Below are 15259 nucleotides of genomic sequence, written 5' to 3' on the forward strand. Positions count from 1 at the left end.
AATTTTCTATTTTGCTAATTTTTTGATTACAAATCATTAGAACGGTCCTATATGAGGATAGTTTTCTATCAATAAATATTACTGTAACAAAAACTAGTTTTAGTAATATAAATATTTATTATTACAATCTATAAATATGTGTTAATGTCTTCTTATTAATATCTTGTGATAAAAATAAGTCACAAAAAATATATAAATAATGAAAAATTTTACATTTATCAATTGATTACATTTTAACAAAATAAAAAATATTTAACTTTTGAAAGAAAATTCAAATCTAAAACACAAATTTAATATTTTTTTATTACTAATATATATATATATTTCTGAAATATGTATTTTAATTTTCTATAATAATCCTTATAATGTTTTTACTAATGTTTTCTATTTTGCAGTTAGAATTTTAATTTTTTATTTAAACATAACAAACTTGTTTGTGTTTCAGGTGTGTCCAAGTGTTCTTCCTTCACCTTCTCACCTTTTGATCAGAAGACAAGAATACGAAAATTTCTGGGCCCCGTTAAAAAGTCGTGCTTCAAAACCTAATGACCTTGGTTTCAATACTATCTTGGTGACTGCAACCATAACAAAGGTGTGTGCGCACCATTGTTGGCTAAATACAAATTAAATACTTAAGGTTTAAAATATTGTTAGCACTTCTCAACCATATTCAAATTTCAATTTTCACAATATTTATTCTCCTCCAAAATACTCTTTATCCGGAAGGTGTACCCATTTTTATTATTAATAATAATATAGGTTTAATATCTCTTATGGTTCTTATTTTCGTCAAGTGTGTTCACTTTGACCCCTATGTTTTTTCTCCATTCAATGTTGTCTTAAACAATGTAAATTTTGTTCAATTTGGTCCTTTTTGTTAACTTCGTTTAAATTGTTAATCACAGACAGTCCAGGTATGCACAATAGTGTTGAGATGACATTTAGCTACTGCCACGTCACCATTTTCTTCAACCTTCAGCCCACCGAACCCTAACGGCACCGCCGCCACAAAGATCGTCCAAAGTCACCATGCCGTCGTGAAGTCGCACCTGCAGAGAACAATGGCAGCCATCACGTGCAATCTCCATGGCCACCACCATCAAAGTCACAATCTCTCCGAAATCACGAAACCCTAATCTCAAACTTCATTCAAATCTTCATTCTCGCACATCAACCATGAATCATCCAAATCGAGAGCTTCATCGTCAGCGCGACAATCCTTGTCGCCGTTGTGCAAAGCTCCAAGGCCATCATCTTCTCCAACCTACAGAGAACCACAACGAAATCCAGAAAAATCCCGAAGCAAAGAAACCTAGAACCGCCCCGCTGCTTGCCTCCACCGTCCACCATGAGTGCTTTCTTACACAACTAGGTTCGTCTTCTTCATGCTACCATGAGCTGCACAATTCGCGAAATCATCCTCCATTGATGCAAAACGAGCAACGTTTTCCTTCTTCTCGCGGCGCAAGTGCAAGAAGGTTTCCCCCAAATGTAGAACCCTAATTTTGGGGTGGGGTTGCCACGAAACTCTACTTTTGGTGATATGGCAGTAGTTAAATGCCATCTCAACAATGTTGTGCACACATGGACTATCTGTCGTTGAAGATTTAAACGACGTTAGCAAAAAGAACCAAACTGAACAAAATTTACACTCTTTAGGATAACATTGAACAAAAAAAAAACTATGGGAACCAAAGTGAACGCACTTGATGAAAATAGGGACCATCAGGGGTATTAAGCCAATAATATAGTAATATTGTAAAACTAAAAAAAATAATATTTTAGAAGTGGGGATAATAATATAATAATATTGCAAAATCTTAGAAAATGGTATTTTAGAAGTGGTGCTAGTCTAAAAATAGTGAGATTTGATTATTTTAATATTAAATAGGTAATTTATAAAATGTTTTGTTATAAACAAGTTTCATTATTTTGAAACGTATCATCTTTCTAGAAATCACATTTCTGGAGTTCTCCACCTTCTCTCTAAGAGTTCTGACTCCTGAGTCATATCTTTGACGATCAAGACTATCACGACGATGAGGTGTACATTTCGAGCAGATAAATTTCTGTCATAGAGCAAGTAAGTTTCAACTTCTTTTTCCTCTCTCGTTCCTAATATGTTTTTTAGGAGAAAGAATGGTCATTGCATGTGTGATCATGCTTAATCTAGACTTCTAAGGACTCCGTCCACTTTCAATTTGGTGTTTCATAGGTTCGTCTAGAGATTCCTTACTTTTCAAGCAATCGACAGAGCATTCTTTGAGTTAGGCTGCTTATTGTGAGGTAAGGGAAATTAGACTTTGTTTTAGATTATGTTTGTGGTTTTAAATTAGTGTGTGCGCATGTGTCTATATATATATATATATATATATATATATATATATATAATGAATTAATTATAATTGTGATAGTATTCTTGATGTTGAGATAATGATAGTTGGTAGAATGATGTTTGTATACTTGGAATTGTGTGATTTTGATGTTTGATACTGTCATGATTAGGTGGGATGAAATTATATTGTTGTGTGAAATTGAATTTAAAGTGTTTGGAGTGAGTAGTGATTTAAATCATGAGTCCTAAGCATCAAAAAGAGGTTTTTGATAGGTGAGTTTGAGATATAGGTGTTGGAGTGAGAAAGCTACTGGTTTAGGACTATTATGTGGTCATTTGAGACTCGCTAAAGGTATTATTTGCTTGAAATATGATATGGAACGTAGAGGTAGTTCATTGTTAAAGTTTGGGGTGTTTTTAGTGAAAAATTAGGGCTTTGGGTAGTGAGATTTTGAGATAAGGGTTGTGAGCTATTTTGGGAAGTAGGGAGATTGATATCAAACCAATTATGACTTATCTAGGCATTTAAAGGAGTAAAATCTGGTGTGGAAGTGTTAGATTCATAATGGGATAAGTTATTGAGCACATTTTATTTTAAGGCTTAATACTTATTTTGGTCCCTACTTTTATGGGTTTGGTTCAAAATGATCCTACCTTTTAAAAAGGTTCAGTAAGGCCCTATAATGTTCAGTCCGGTCCTTTTCACTCACGTCGTTAAAAACCTCACGGTGCAAATGCTACCGTGGCACAACCTTACTGAGCTGTGAAGTTTGATGGATACGTGGACGTTACATTGTGTAAATATTTTAAAAAAATTAAAATGACGTAATGTAGATGGAACGAAAACGGTGTCATATTTCTTCAGAACGCTAGTTAGGTTTTCGGTCACGAAAACGGTGTCATCGTCACCCATCACGAACCACCACACATCCTTCATCCCCAGCTTCAGCGTCTCCGCCACGACTCGCGAGATCCTAATGGCAGACCGGTGCCCCAACTCGAATCTCTGCTCAGTCTGTTTTCTTCGGCCACAGGGTGCTGTCTCGTTCCTCTACAACCTTTTGTCGAAGCTTCACCCTTTCTGTTTCACGAAATTCCCAACCTTTCTCCAATCACTTTCAGTCTCTCCACCACCCATCACCCAACAAGGTAACCCCATTCTTTAATATTGGGGTTTAATTAGGGTTTATTGAAAACATTACAGTTTTGCCATTTTGTATCCCATGTGAGTTGAGTTTATCATTATGATATTTTGGCAATGAATTATTGTGTAGATTTTGTAATTGTTCTATTTTTTTCCTTAGAATTCTATGTTCAGGAGATTTCGCTTTGGTTAAGTATTCTCATCATGTGATATTTTTAATATTCCAGTTGATTCCAGTTGAAGCTACTTTGCGGAATCCACTGAATTCATCTTTGACATCGAGATTCAGATTTTCTTCTCCGGCCTCATCCGAACCTGCTAGTAATGACCCTATAAAGTCATGTGAGGAAGAAAAGGTGATTGATCATTCTGAACGGAGGGTATGGCTTGGACGGTGACGGTAACAGAGGAATTGCCAACGGGAACAATTTTGGAGAAGGTGGCGGTGGAGAATGAAATGAAGCCTAAACATTACGTCATTTAAAATGTTTTAAAATATTTACACTGTGTAATGTCCATGAATTCATCAAACTTCACACATAGTAAGATTGCGCCATAGTGGCATTTGCACCGTTAGGTTTTTAACGGCATGAGCAAAAAGGACCAGACTGAACATTTTTAAACAAATTATGGGACCTTACTGAATTTTTTTAAAAGGTAGGATCATTTTGAACCAAACCCCTAAAAGTAGGGACCAAAATAGGTATTAAGCCTTAGTTTAACTAGTGAAATCTTGAAACAAAAAGGTTATGAGTAAACTGATGTATTTGGGTATGTTATCTAGTGTATTAAGACTTGTCCGTAATACTAGATTACTGATATTGAGTGTTGCAAAGATAAAATTGAGTTTAGGCACTTTTGAGTTGTTGAGTTGGTTTGATACATCTAATTCCTGTCCAAATGAGCAATATAATACTCTACTTTCATCTATAAACATGTTTGTGTATCAATATTAGTGTTATAGATTCTAAATTGATCATTTGGATATGTCTAAGATGCAGCAAAACCAGAAAAACCAGGTTGGTTTCAAAAACTAATAAGAATAATTAATTATCTCACTTGATAATCGATTATTCCTGTTAAAGGGTCATTTTTTCTTCAAAGCTCTCAGCAATAATCGATTATCACATATGATAATCGATTATTGTCATCCAAAAATCATCCCGGGCGTTATTGGGCGCCACTACACCAGTTTTGGATGGTTTTCGGGGTTCTGGATATTAGTTTTGGACGTTCTTTAGGTTGTTTTGGACCCTTCCGGAGTTGCTGGTGATGATTTAAAATATGTTTTCCTTGCCAAAGTGTGAGTATCAAGTTGCTATGAAGAAAATTGTTATTATGTGATTTCTGATGACTTGTATGTGTGTTTCTATTTCTTTAATGTATGATCATTAGTCTCATGTATTGGTATACTCTGTGAATGTGAAGTGGTCTCAATGGTTTCAAAGGTATGGAAAGAGTTCTAAGGAGAAACTTCTTAGTGGTGGTTTCAAGTATTGTAAGTATGAATATGCGAAACTCAATGGAGTTCATCCTAACATTCTAATTGTTAGAATTGATGGACTTTGTTTCTCAACACCAAGAGAGGGGGGAGGGGGTGGGTGAATTGTTGTTTTATAAAAACTTGTACTTTTTAAATCTTTTTCGCAAACTATAATGTTCTTGAAATCTTTCTTGTGCAGTAAGCAAATGTGTGTTCAATGAAACAATAGATGTAAATGTAAATGTAAAGAGATGAGGAGAAGCAAAAAAACACAGTTTTTATACTGGTTCGGCCTCAATGCCTACTTCCAGTCACCCTCCTAATCAACCTTAGATTGAAGAGTAATTCACTATAATGATAAGAGTATTACAACCAAGGCTTTACAGAGTAACTCTCAAATGTAAATACCTCACAAACTCTCAATCAAATATAGAAACAAAAACACCTGCAAACACAAAACCTTTATTCCCTGTTGCAGAAAACCCTTTGAGGTATCTCCTCTCAAAATCAAGGGCACAACACTCTTCTTCCTAACGCTGCACGTCCAGGGAAACAAGATAAAGATTGCAAATCTTCATCTGATCAGACCAGATGCACCTTCAGTCATGCTAATATGATTAGTCAATGTAGTCCAGCAAATGCCTTTCAAGAATGTCTCAAGATTCTTGAAATTCCTCCCATTCTTGATTCTTGGAGCTTGTGAGTAATCTGTAAACTTTCTAAACTAAAAAACAATCAGATATGACAATGTTATATTGATCAAAAGTTACAAAAATACAAACAACGCGTCAATTTATAGTTACTGTCATATTAGACGCAAAGTAATCGATTAGGTTAGTAATGTAGTCGGTTACATAAAATTGTTATAACAGTATGACAACTAACTCTGCTCATTAATTGAATGATCAATTAATGTAATCTATTAACATTGAATGTCAGTCAAACACATTTAAAAATATGATCGTTAAAGCAATTATGACTAACATTGAATCAGTTTTCAAACATAACAGACTTAATTGAAAAAATAAAATAGGTAATCGATTAAGTTTATCACTTAAGCAAATTTTGAAAACTTTTCTTTTTAAAAACTCGTCACAGCACATCTGAAAAAGATACATGCAAACACACAAGTTGTAATCGATTCAACAACTAACGTAATCGATTCAAAACTAGTTGTTTTGCTACAGATGAAAAATAAGGCTATCTGATGACCTTAATTGATTAACACAACGCTGTAATAGATTAAGTCATGCATATATGCTTTTGTTCATGTGGTTTTCTTTCCATAAAACATACAGTGAGCATACACAGATATAATCTAAACATAATCACAAAAGTATGCATCACCAACACAGTATGTCCAACAAATGTGACAATCACAGTATGTGCATATTACAGAGTAAGCATGTAAACATTCAACATATGTATAACACAATACAGAAACACAATTTTGTTGTGACATAACAACATTCATGTTGTTGCTATTAATGTGTTGTCATCATAAACAACAACATATAGGGATTGGGTTCAGCTAACACAATGCTCCTCCTATCAGCAATCTCCCCATTTTTATTGATGATTGTTAACACCCTGGCAAGTGTACCAGATCATATCAAGTAATAATAAATGGTAAGACCAGGTATTGTTTTCCCAAGAGACTCACGACACTAAACTGTTGTGCTTTTGTTTAACCAATCAAGACTATAAGAACAATATTTTGGGGTTTTTGAATGTAAAATGCGGAAAAATAAACATGAATGCAATTTGATCAATTGGGGTTAAACACAAAAGTCAATGGATGATGTTGATAATATGAGATGAGTTTGTTGTTAGGGTTAAGATTTCACCTAATCACTCTCATATATCTACTATTCTTATTCATTATCAATGTTCATGCAACTTTCTCATTTACTCTAAATCCGATCTCTCGACGAAGAGAGTCTATTACCAATTACTAGTTTACTATCTCTAGTCTCCCTAGTAATTACTAACGCATTAATGACAGAAGCTTAAAGCAATTAACCGTCCTATTCCTCTCTCTATGCAATACTTCATAATCAAGAGAATTCTTCTCAGTTCTAGATTTTCTTGTACGTCTCCGTATCGACAAAATCAATGATCATGAAACTAAATGAGTGAAACAATGCAAGCTTTAACCTCAGAGAAGAAAACCCAAACTATTGATAACGAAAGTATATGAATAAAATAAGAACTTCGATATATGAGAGTTTAAAGATTAAATCTTTCCCAACAACAAATAAGATTATTTCTCCATCGTCATGGAAGAACTAGGTGTACAATGGAATGAAAGAGATAGAAACCCTAAAAAGGAGGAAATGAGAGTTGTCAATTCCCCAAATCTGCCCCCAAAGGGGTGAAAAATGTGTTTCTGTGCCTAAGTCATCAATAGATACATTCTCTAAGACGTTCTGGCCTTTAAATAAGGCATAAAAATAATAGAAAACGGGTTCAGGCCCAAAACAAATTATAAAAACAACAGAAAACTAGCCCAAGTCAAATAGTACATCGCTCAGCGGTACAAACCACCGCTCAACGGTAGGTTCGATACCCAGAATGGCCACCCAACACTGTCCAGGCGAAAAACAGTGAAAAAATGGTCCCGAGACTGGCGCTTAACACCCAGTTCACCACTCAGCGCCACTTTTTCTACACTCTAGTCAACTCTGGTAAACTTTTCAGCATTCTAGTTGACTGGTTGACTTTTTTGCATTCTGTTTGACTTTTCTGCACGGTAACTCCTTGATACTTCAACTCTTCTTTCAAATCATTCCAATAACCTACAAAATCAAGGGAATTTATTGATAAAATCATAAAACATGTCCTCAACTCTCTTATTCACAAAACTAAAGCTAAATCATGAGTCAAAGCAAGTTTCTAAGTCAACAAGGGTGCATTTGATATCAAAATTAAGTATAAAAGTAACGGTTTTTGAACCGTTATCACAACCCCAAACTTGAAACTTTGCTTGTCCTCAAGCAAACAAGATGAAACTTAATCTTCCACAAATCATCACAATGGTTCAACACATTCCAAAACTTTTTTCTTTCAAGACAAGTAATCACTCAAATCAACTCATCAATAGAATTTAGTCAAGATGTGCACATGCTTTGATTCAAATTACTCATCATGGTGTTCACACAATCACATAATCTTCCAACAGATGCTATTCTCATGAATGATCATTTATCTAAGCATAGATATAATCATGAATTCATGGAATCATTCCTCACCAGATAAAGTATTAAACTCAAGCACTTAAAAGTGTTTCACTCAAAGGTGTATAAAGGCCACTCATTCCCTCTACTATCAACATGTCACATAAAACAAAGTTGCCTTTCATTTAACACAATTAACATTCTCACATACGTATGCCATCATAAGGACTTTTTCAAGGCTTATAATGTGGCTTGGGCTAACAAGAAAAATTGGTTTTTCTAGATCACAAAACCCTTGAGTTAAGAGAGCTATATATACATTCATGGTTCAAGCACAAACTCTCTTTTTACCAATCTCACCCATTCCTAATTTTCCCTTTTCTTCACATTGAGTTTTTCTTTTCATGCTTTTCTTTTTCGAACTTTTTCATCTTTTCTCATGCATTTTCTTTTCAACACATAAGCTCAATGCCTAGCTTTTTCTTTTTCAACTTCTCCTAACAACCCCAAACTTGAACCTTTATCAATTCCATGCAATGTAATTCTGAACTTAACTCAAGGTAAATATTTTTTTCACAAGGGTTTTCATCTTGTTTATGGCTTAGGTTCAAAAAAGGGTAGAACACATGGTGCTCCTTTTTAATTGGGACGAAAATTTATGCATTGGCTAAGAAAGGCTAATAAAAAATGGCCTTGATCATATGACATATACATGCAATTCAATCAATCAGAGAAACACAGGTAAAATCATACATGCTTTCGAGTAGATAGCAAATATATCAATAAGAACTCTAGAGCTCAAACCTCACTCATAAGATCAATTATTCTAATTATCCAAACAAATACCCTGCTTGGCCTCATAATCACAATCACAAAATCGCAATGCATCTCTTCACATAGTTTGTGAACCACCACCTTTATAACAGCATATAGTGCACATTCTCAACATCATCAATATCAAAGCATCATCAAGCAATACCAATAATGTAAAATCAATAGTCAAACCACTGCATCAGATAAAATGTCCAACCAAGTACATCAATCCTACGCTACTTAACAGAAACAAACCTATACTAAGAATTTAAATTTCAAAAACAAAACAAAAGATAAGAAAATCCTAGGTTGTCTCCCAGTAAGCGCTTGCTTAACGTCACGAGCCTGATCCAAAATCTTTCTAGCACCCATCAGTAAGTGTCATCCTTACCAACACCCATCAATAGGTGTACCTTCCTGGTATCCTTCAATAGATACCTCAATAGATGCTATCCCAGTAGCATTCATCAGTAAATGCTGTCAGTGACATCCATTAGTAGATGTTTATTCACCATCCTCTTTCATAACAACATCCATCAGTAGATGTTGTAGAAGCATCCATCAGTAGATGCTATCATCACTACCATCAGAAGCAGCATATAACCTAAAAATAAAATAAAATAAAATATAAGAATAAAATAAAATAAAATATAATAAAATAAAATCAAATAAAATCAAAACAAAATAAAAGATAAAAAAATTCAGAAACTGGGTTGCCTCCCAGCAAGCGCTCTTTTAACGTCATTAGCTTGACCCGATAAAGCCCAAACACCCATCAGTAGGTGTTGACATTCTACGTTGGCATTCTTCCTTACTTCATGACACCAACAAAATCTTGGAAATTTCCTTGTCACCAACTCTATGGATTCTCAATCTCAAGAGCTCTGTTTGCTTTGAAAGTCTTGACAACCCATAACCTATTCTTGAATTTCACTGGTGTGCCAAGTTTAGGTTTGTCAATTTTCACATCAGGGTGCTGGTGAACAAATTCTCCTTCCTTATCTGCCTCCTAATGATCTTGTGCTCTTGGTACAAATTTTATCCTGCATACACTAAAGAACACTGCACTAGAGCACACAATTAGCCCAAAAATAAAAACAGTAAAAGATATATTAATTTTTTCATTTTTTTTTTCAAAAAAATAAAACAGTAAAAGATATTATTATTATTTTTTTTTTCTTTTTTTTAGAAAGATAAAGAATAAAAAAAAGATAAAAACAAAAAAAAAATATTAGGTTTTTAAATTTTTTTTATCAAAAAAATAAAAACAGTAAACGATACTTTTTTTTGTTTTTTTTTTTGAAAAAACTAAAGATAGAAAGATAAAGAATAAAAACAGAAAGATAAAAATAGAAAAATAGATAGAAAGGAAAATAGATAGAAAGATAGATAGAGAAATAGAAAGATAGATAGAAAGATAGAAAGATAGAAAGTCTAATCAGTTAAAAATCACACACATAGAATAGTTATACCACGAGTCCCCGACAATGACGCCAAAAACTTGTTAACACCTTGACAAGTGTACCAGATCATATCAAGTAATAATAAATGGTAAGACCAAGTATCATTTTCCCAAGAGACTCACGACACTAAACTGTTGTGTTTTTGCTTAACCAATCAAGACTATAACAACAATATTTTGGGGTTTTTGAATGTAAAGCGCGGAAAAATAAACATGAATGCAATTTGATCAATTGAGTTAAACATAAAAGTCAATGGATGATGTTGATAATATAAGATGAGTTTTTTGTTAGGGTTTGGATTTCACCTAATCACTCTTACATATCTACTATTGTTATTTGTTATCAACGCGGTTGGTCAGAGAACCGCGGCATATTTCCCTGTTATTAAATTTTTTTTCCTGACGTGGAGTCAAAGGTGATGGTTGACTGGGGTATATGCCGCGGTTAAGTGCGAAACCGCGGCATATAAGTTCGATTTATTTACAAAACTGCCACCGCGCAACATTATGCTGCGGTTTCTGGTGAATCGTGGCATAATGTGCGCGGTATAATCCCTATTTTTTACTAGTGAATAACTTCGTCCATCAATGGTTATGGTTATTCAAGGAGTTATACGAATTCGAATTATTAAGGAAGGAACTTAGATATAAGTAGCGATGGCAACGGGTTGTGTCGAGCACGGATAATGCCAACCCACAACCCGACCTGCTTGCAAAAAATTGTATCTGCAACCCGACCCGCTACCCGCTGAATATCTGCATGAAACAAATCCGTGGATTTTTTTTCAATCCGCAGATATCCGTTGGATACTCGTTTTCAACCCACAAATATTTAAAAAATATATTTTGTAAATTTTTAAACAAGGTTTAAATTAAATTACAAGTTAAAGAGAACAATTTAATATATTTGGTACATATTAGAAAGACACAATGTAATTTTTAAACAAGTTAAAGAAAATAAATATTGAACAACTTTTGAAAGAAAAAATATGTGGGGAAGAAACACCCAGTAAATGAAGTCTTAAATTAGTCACAGTATCAATGTATGAAACAAAGAGATAAAGAATTTCCAAAAGAACGCAAACCGGAACCTTAAACCCAAATTCCGAAAATGAAGGCAATCACATAAATCTCCAAACCGCGATAACCACCAGGGTCTTCAAAAATCCAATCTGCATCAACGAACTAAAATCCAAAAAAACTCAAAACACTCATTCGAATCATAACCCCAAAATCGCGTCACCAATCAACAGGGAAGAAATCAAGAAATGAACTTCCAAAATGCGAATCAAAAGGTACAAAAAGAAACCCCCAAAATTAGAGAACAAATAAAACCCTAATTTCAAATCCCAAATCAGAACAAAACCCCAATAAGAACCAAGAGAGAAAGAGGAAGTGGGAATGGAGCCTAGTCCCTATGCGAGCTGAACTAGAAGGAAAGAAGAAAAGAATCCTCTGTTAAGAGAGAATTTTCTAATGAGATTCTATGTATATGTCTGATATGTTTATTAGGGTTAGATAAAAAGGAATGTAACCCCTTTTTTTCTTCTAAAAAAAGGTTATTAATAAATTTCCTAAGTTACTGTTATTAAAATTTCCTAAGTCACTGTTATTAAAATTTTCCTAAGTCACTGTTATTAATAAAATGTAACCCCTTTATTAGGGTTAGATCAAAAGAATTTACCTAAGTCACTGTTATTAAAATTTCCCTTTTATTAGAGTAATAAAAAAATTTAATTGTGAAAAATATTAATAAATTTTTTATTATTTTTTTTCGGGTAATGAGTATCAGTAGGTTGGATAGTATAATACCCACATCCGATCCAATTAGAAACGAGTATTAAAATACCTCCTACCTATTATCCGCGAGTAATAAATATCCGCAACTAGTAATTATCCGTCATGGGTTTTATCCGAAGATATTCACGAACGCAGATTTTTTTTTCCATCCCTATAAATAAGCACAATGCATTTTATTCTAGGAAAAGAGTACATTGTACATGTTAAATTATTTTAGTAATCTAAGAGCTCGCAACAAAGTTACTTGTGAATAAAAAGTAGTTAAAGTTAAGATCCAAATAGAAAAATTAGAAAACAAGTTGAATCTTCATTGAAAGAAAAATAACAACCCAGTAAATAACATTACAAAGTTTTCTTGATACTGAGACAATCAAATACAGTCATCAAAATACTTTCTTCACCCAACTGATTTCCTTTCTTTAATTACCTGCAAATTTAAAGTAGCTAATTTTATCAGTTGCAATAGCTCATATATGTAGTTAATTATATGTTATGATTTCTTACCATGGAAGAGTGTGATGATTGAACATACAGTCTGAATAAACGTGAGCAAAAGTAGCACAACAGCAGCAATAGTAGATGCTATTTTCCAAGGAGTGTTGAAGTAATCGTGTATGAAGATAGCCTTGTACTTATTGCGTGGGTTTTCATAGAATTCATTTAAGCTTTTGCAGATGGAGAAATAGTGTGAATTGAAATGTGGCATGCCAATGTATCAGGTGAGATGGTTAATAGTTGTAACCACTTTATTAGCATCACCGGTCCAATTCACACTAATTTTCTTATCAACAAGTATGTTCACATCTTTTTCAGTATTGATAAGAAAATCTAGAATCACTACATATTGAGTAACGATGTTTGTAGAAGAAAGGTGACAATGTTCATATGCCATCATATTCCTGAACAACAGTTCTGTATTGTCATGTATGTTCAAGATTGGCATGCTCAAAACTCCATGTTTAGAATAGGTCAAGTCAAGGAAGCTTTTATTTGGACAGACTTCGAACTTAAGACCTGCCTCCATCAGTTGGCTTGCGCTGTATACATGTTTAATAACTTGGTCTTCTTCCTGTTTTCCAAGACCAAGCTTTGATGATGATATTATTGAACATCTTAGCAAATCTGTGAAGTGTTTCGGAGACTCTCTTGGACACACGTTTCCTAAACTTTTGCTTTCAAAAAAGTTGAATGTAATGTCAAGAAATTTCTCATTCATACCACTGAGGTTGTAAAGTTGTTCAAAAACAAAGAATGGAAGTTGATTTTCCAATAATAGCAAGTCCTTGAGAATCTCTTCTAGCGCCATTGGTTGTAGGAACAAAGGGTCTTTTTTCATCCAATCCCCGAGTTTATTCCATCTGAGAAAAAGCTCAATTATGAAGCACGCATCAACTAAAATGATTTCTAAGAACTCATCACTATCATATTTGATAGTTCCTTCATAGCAACTTCGAATGGTTTCTTCCAACTCTTTAATTTTGACAGCAAATTCTCTTATCGGTTGTTGTGTTCGATTTAGAAATCCTTTAAGATATTTCAGTTTAAGCTCTTCCATTGCCCCAAAACTGTTGTGATGATAAGGGCCAATTGAAACAATTTGAGGTGCGTAGACTTTGGGATTATATTCCCGAATATTAAGTGGTACCTTATAAATGCATTGCATAAAGATTTCATCCATCTCTGGAGGTTGCACATTTTGAAGCATCTTAGTCCATTTTCTCTCTAAATCTTCTATTTGAATCGCTAAATCTCTCGATCGTTCTCTCATTTAGTTAAAACTCTGACATAAAAAATTATGCGAAACATTAGGATTTAGGATTTTAAAATAGCATTTTTAAAGGGGGAAGTAATTATAAATAGTTATTTTTTAATAAGCATTCTTATACATGATTGATATAACAGATATTTTTAAAATTGATATAAAACATCTTCTACATTAATAAGAAAATAGAGAAAATATCTCACTATTTAATAAAAATATCATTACGTACGCACTGCTCAACATACAATAGTGGTCAAGCTGTTAAAAACAAGTTGCATTATAATTAGGATTTTTCTATCAGAAAATATGGTTCCAAAATTGATAATAATTCATTTGATATATCAGCAGAATTAGATACTTTACAACACCAAAAAATCAGAATTCACTAAGTACATGAACCAATAAGTAAGTACGAAGTCTAACTCCCCATGTTCAAGACAGACCCTCTCCAACTAAAATAGTTAGTGCAAACAGCAATATATTCGTGGATGCATCGAAATCGAAAAAGATTGGAACTGAAAAAAGAAAAAAGGGAGAGAAAGAACCTGCGATGGTGAAATTGTTGAGAATATGATTGATCTTCAGCAATTAAAATCAGCGGTCCTCAACTCAGCAACTGCTTTCTGGTTCTTTTGATGCAATGTGTCATGCTTTATACAATAATTCCTTATGTGAAGTCTTTCCAAGTCAACACCATCATCCATGAACACTATTCCAAATCTAATGGCTATAAATTGAAGTTCATTAATGGATTATGCAGTGAATGGTACTGTTTATGTATATGTATATGGACCCATTGTCCAGCATATTTAACTAGCTTTTCGGGTTGAAAACAGTACCGACACTCTTTTCGGGTTAACTTTCTTTTTGTTTTGTTTTATCTTTGCATAAGTGAAGCATATATGGTTAGTCTATTAATTATTTCAGCGTCAAAAATGTAAGTTAAATATTGAAAATTGTGACGTATAATGAACATTTGTTTTGTTGAAAAACATAAATTCCAATATTAAAATTAAATATTTATTAATAAAAGTGTGATCAATCATGATTTTATATTGACTTTTTCTTATTAAACGGGAGACGTCAAAATCATTTTTTATTAGTAATTTGATCAAAACTCAATTTTTAGTTAAAAACTCATTTTCACAATTTTCTATTTCTTGCAATCTACGATCTATTTTCCAGTTTTAATGCACAATGTCTTCTCTTTTCTGGACAAAAAGTACATAAGCATACACTGAAGTGTTTAGATGTTCATCCGTTCTGTTGTAGAAAAAGTGTAGG

At 33.5% G+C, this 15259-nt stretch overlaps 1 protein-coding gene across 1 annotated transcript; it reads right to left on the minus strand.

Moving 5' to 3' along the window:
• Positions 1-12549: 12549 nt before the first annotated feature.
• Positions 12550-13979, minus strand: LOC106779412 (putative UPF0481 protein At3g02645). The gene is made up of 2 exons (XM_022776566.1): positions 12718-13979; positions 12550-12640 (listed from the first exon to the last, which is right to left on the minus strand). The coding sequence occupies exon 1, from the start codon at positions 13916-13918 to the stop codon at positions 12929-12931; it is 990 nt and encodes a 329-aa protein (XP_022632287.1). The 5' UTR covers positions 13919-13979; the 3' UTR covers positions 12550-12640; positions 12718-12928.
• Positions 13980-15259: the final 1280 nt, after the last annotated feature.

Source organism: Vigna radiata, unplaced genomic scaffold, assembly GCF_000741045.1.
Source record: "Vigna radiata var. radiata cultivar VC1973A unplaced genomic scaffold, Vradiata_ver6 scaffold_285, whole genome shotgun sequence".
NCBI lineage: Eukaryota > Viridiplantae > Streptophyta > Magnoliopsida > Fabales > Fabaceae > Vigna > Vigna radiata.

Excerpts from the sequence above, each read along its gene's own strand:
- LOC106779412 (XM_022776566.1), bottom strand. The coding sequence starts at position 13,918 with ATGCTTCAAAATGTGCAACCTCCAGAGATGGATGAAATCTTTATGCAA.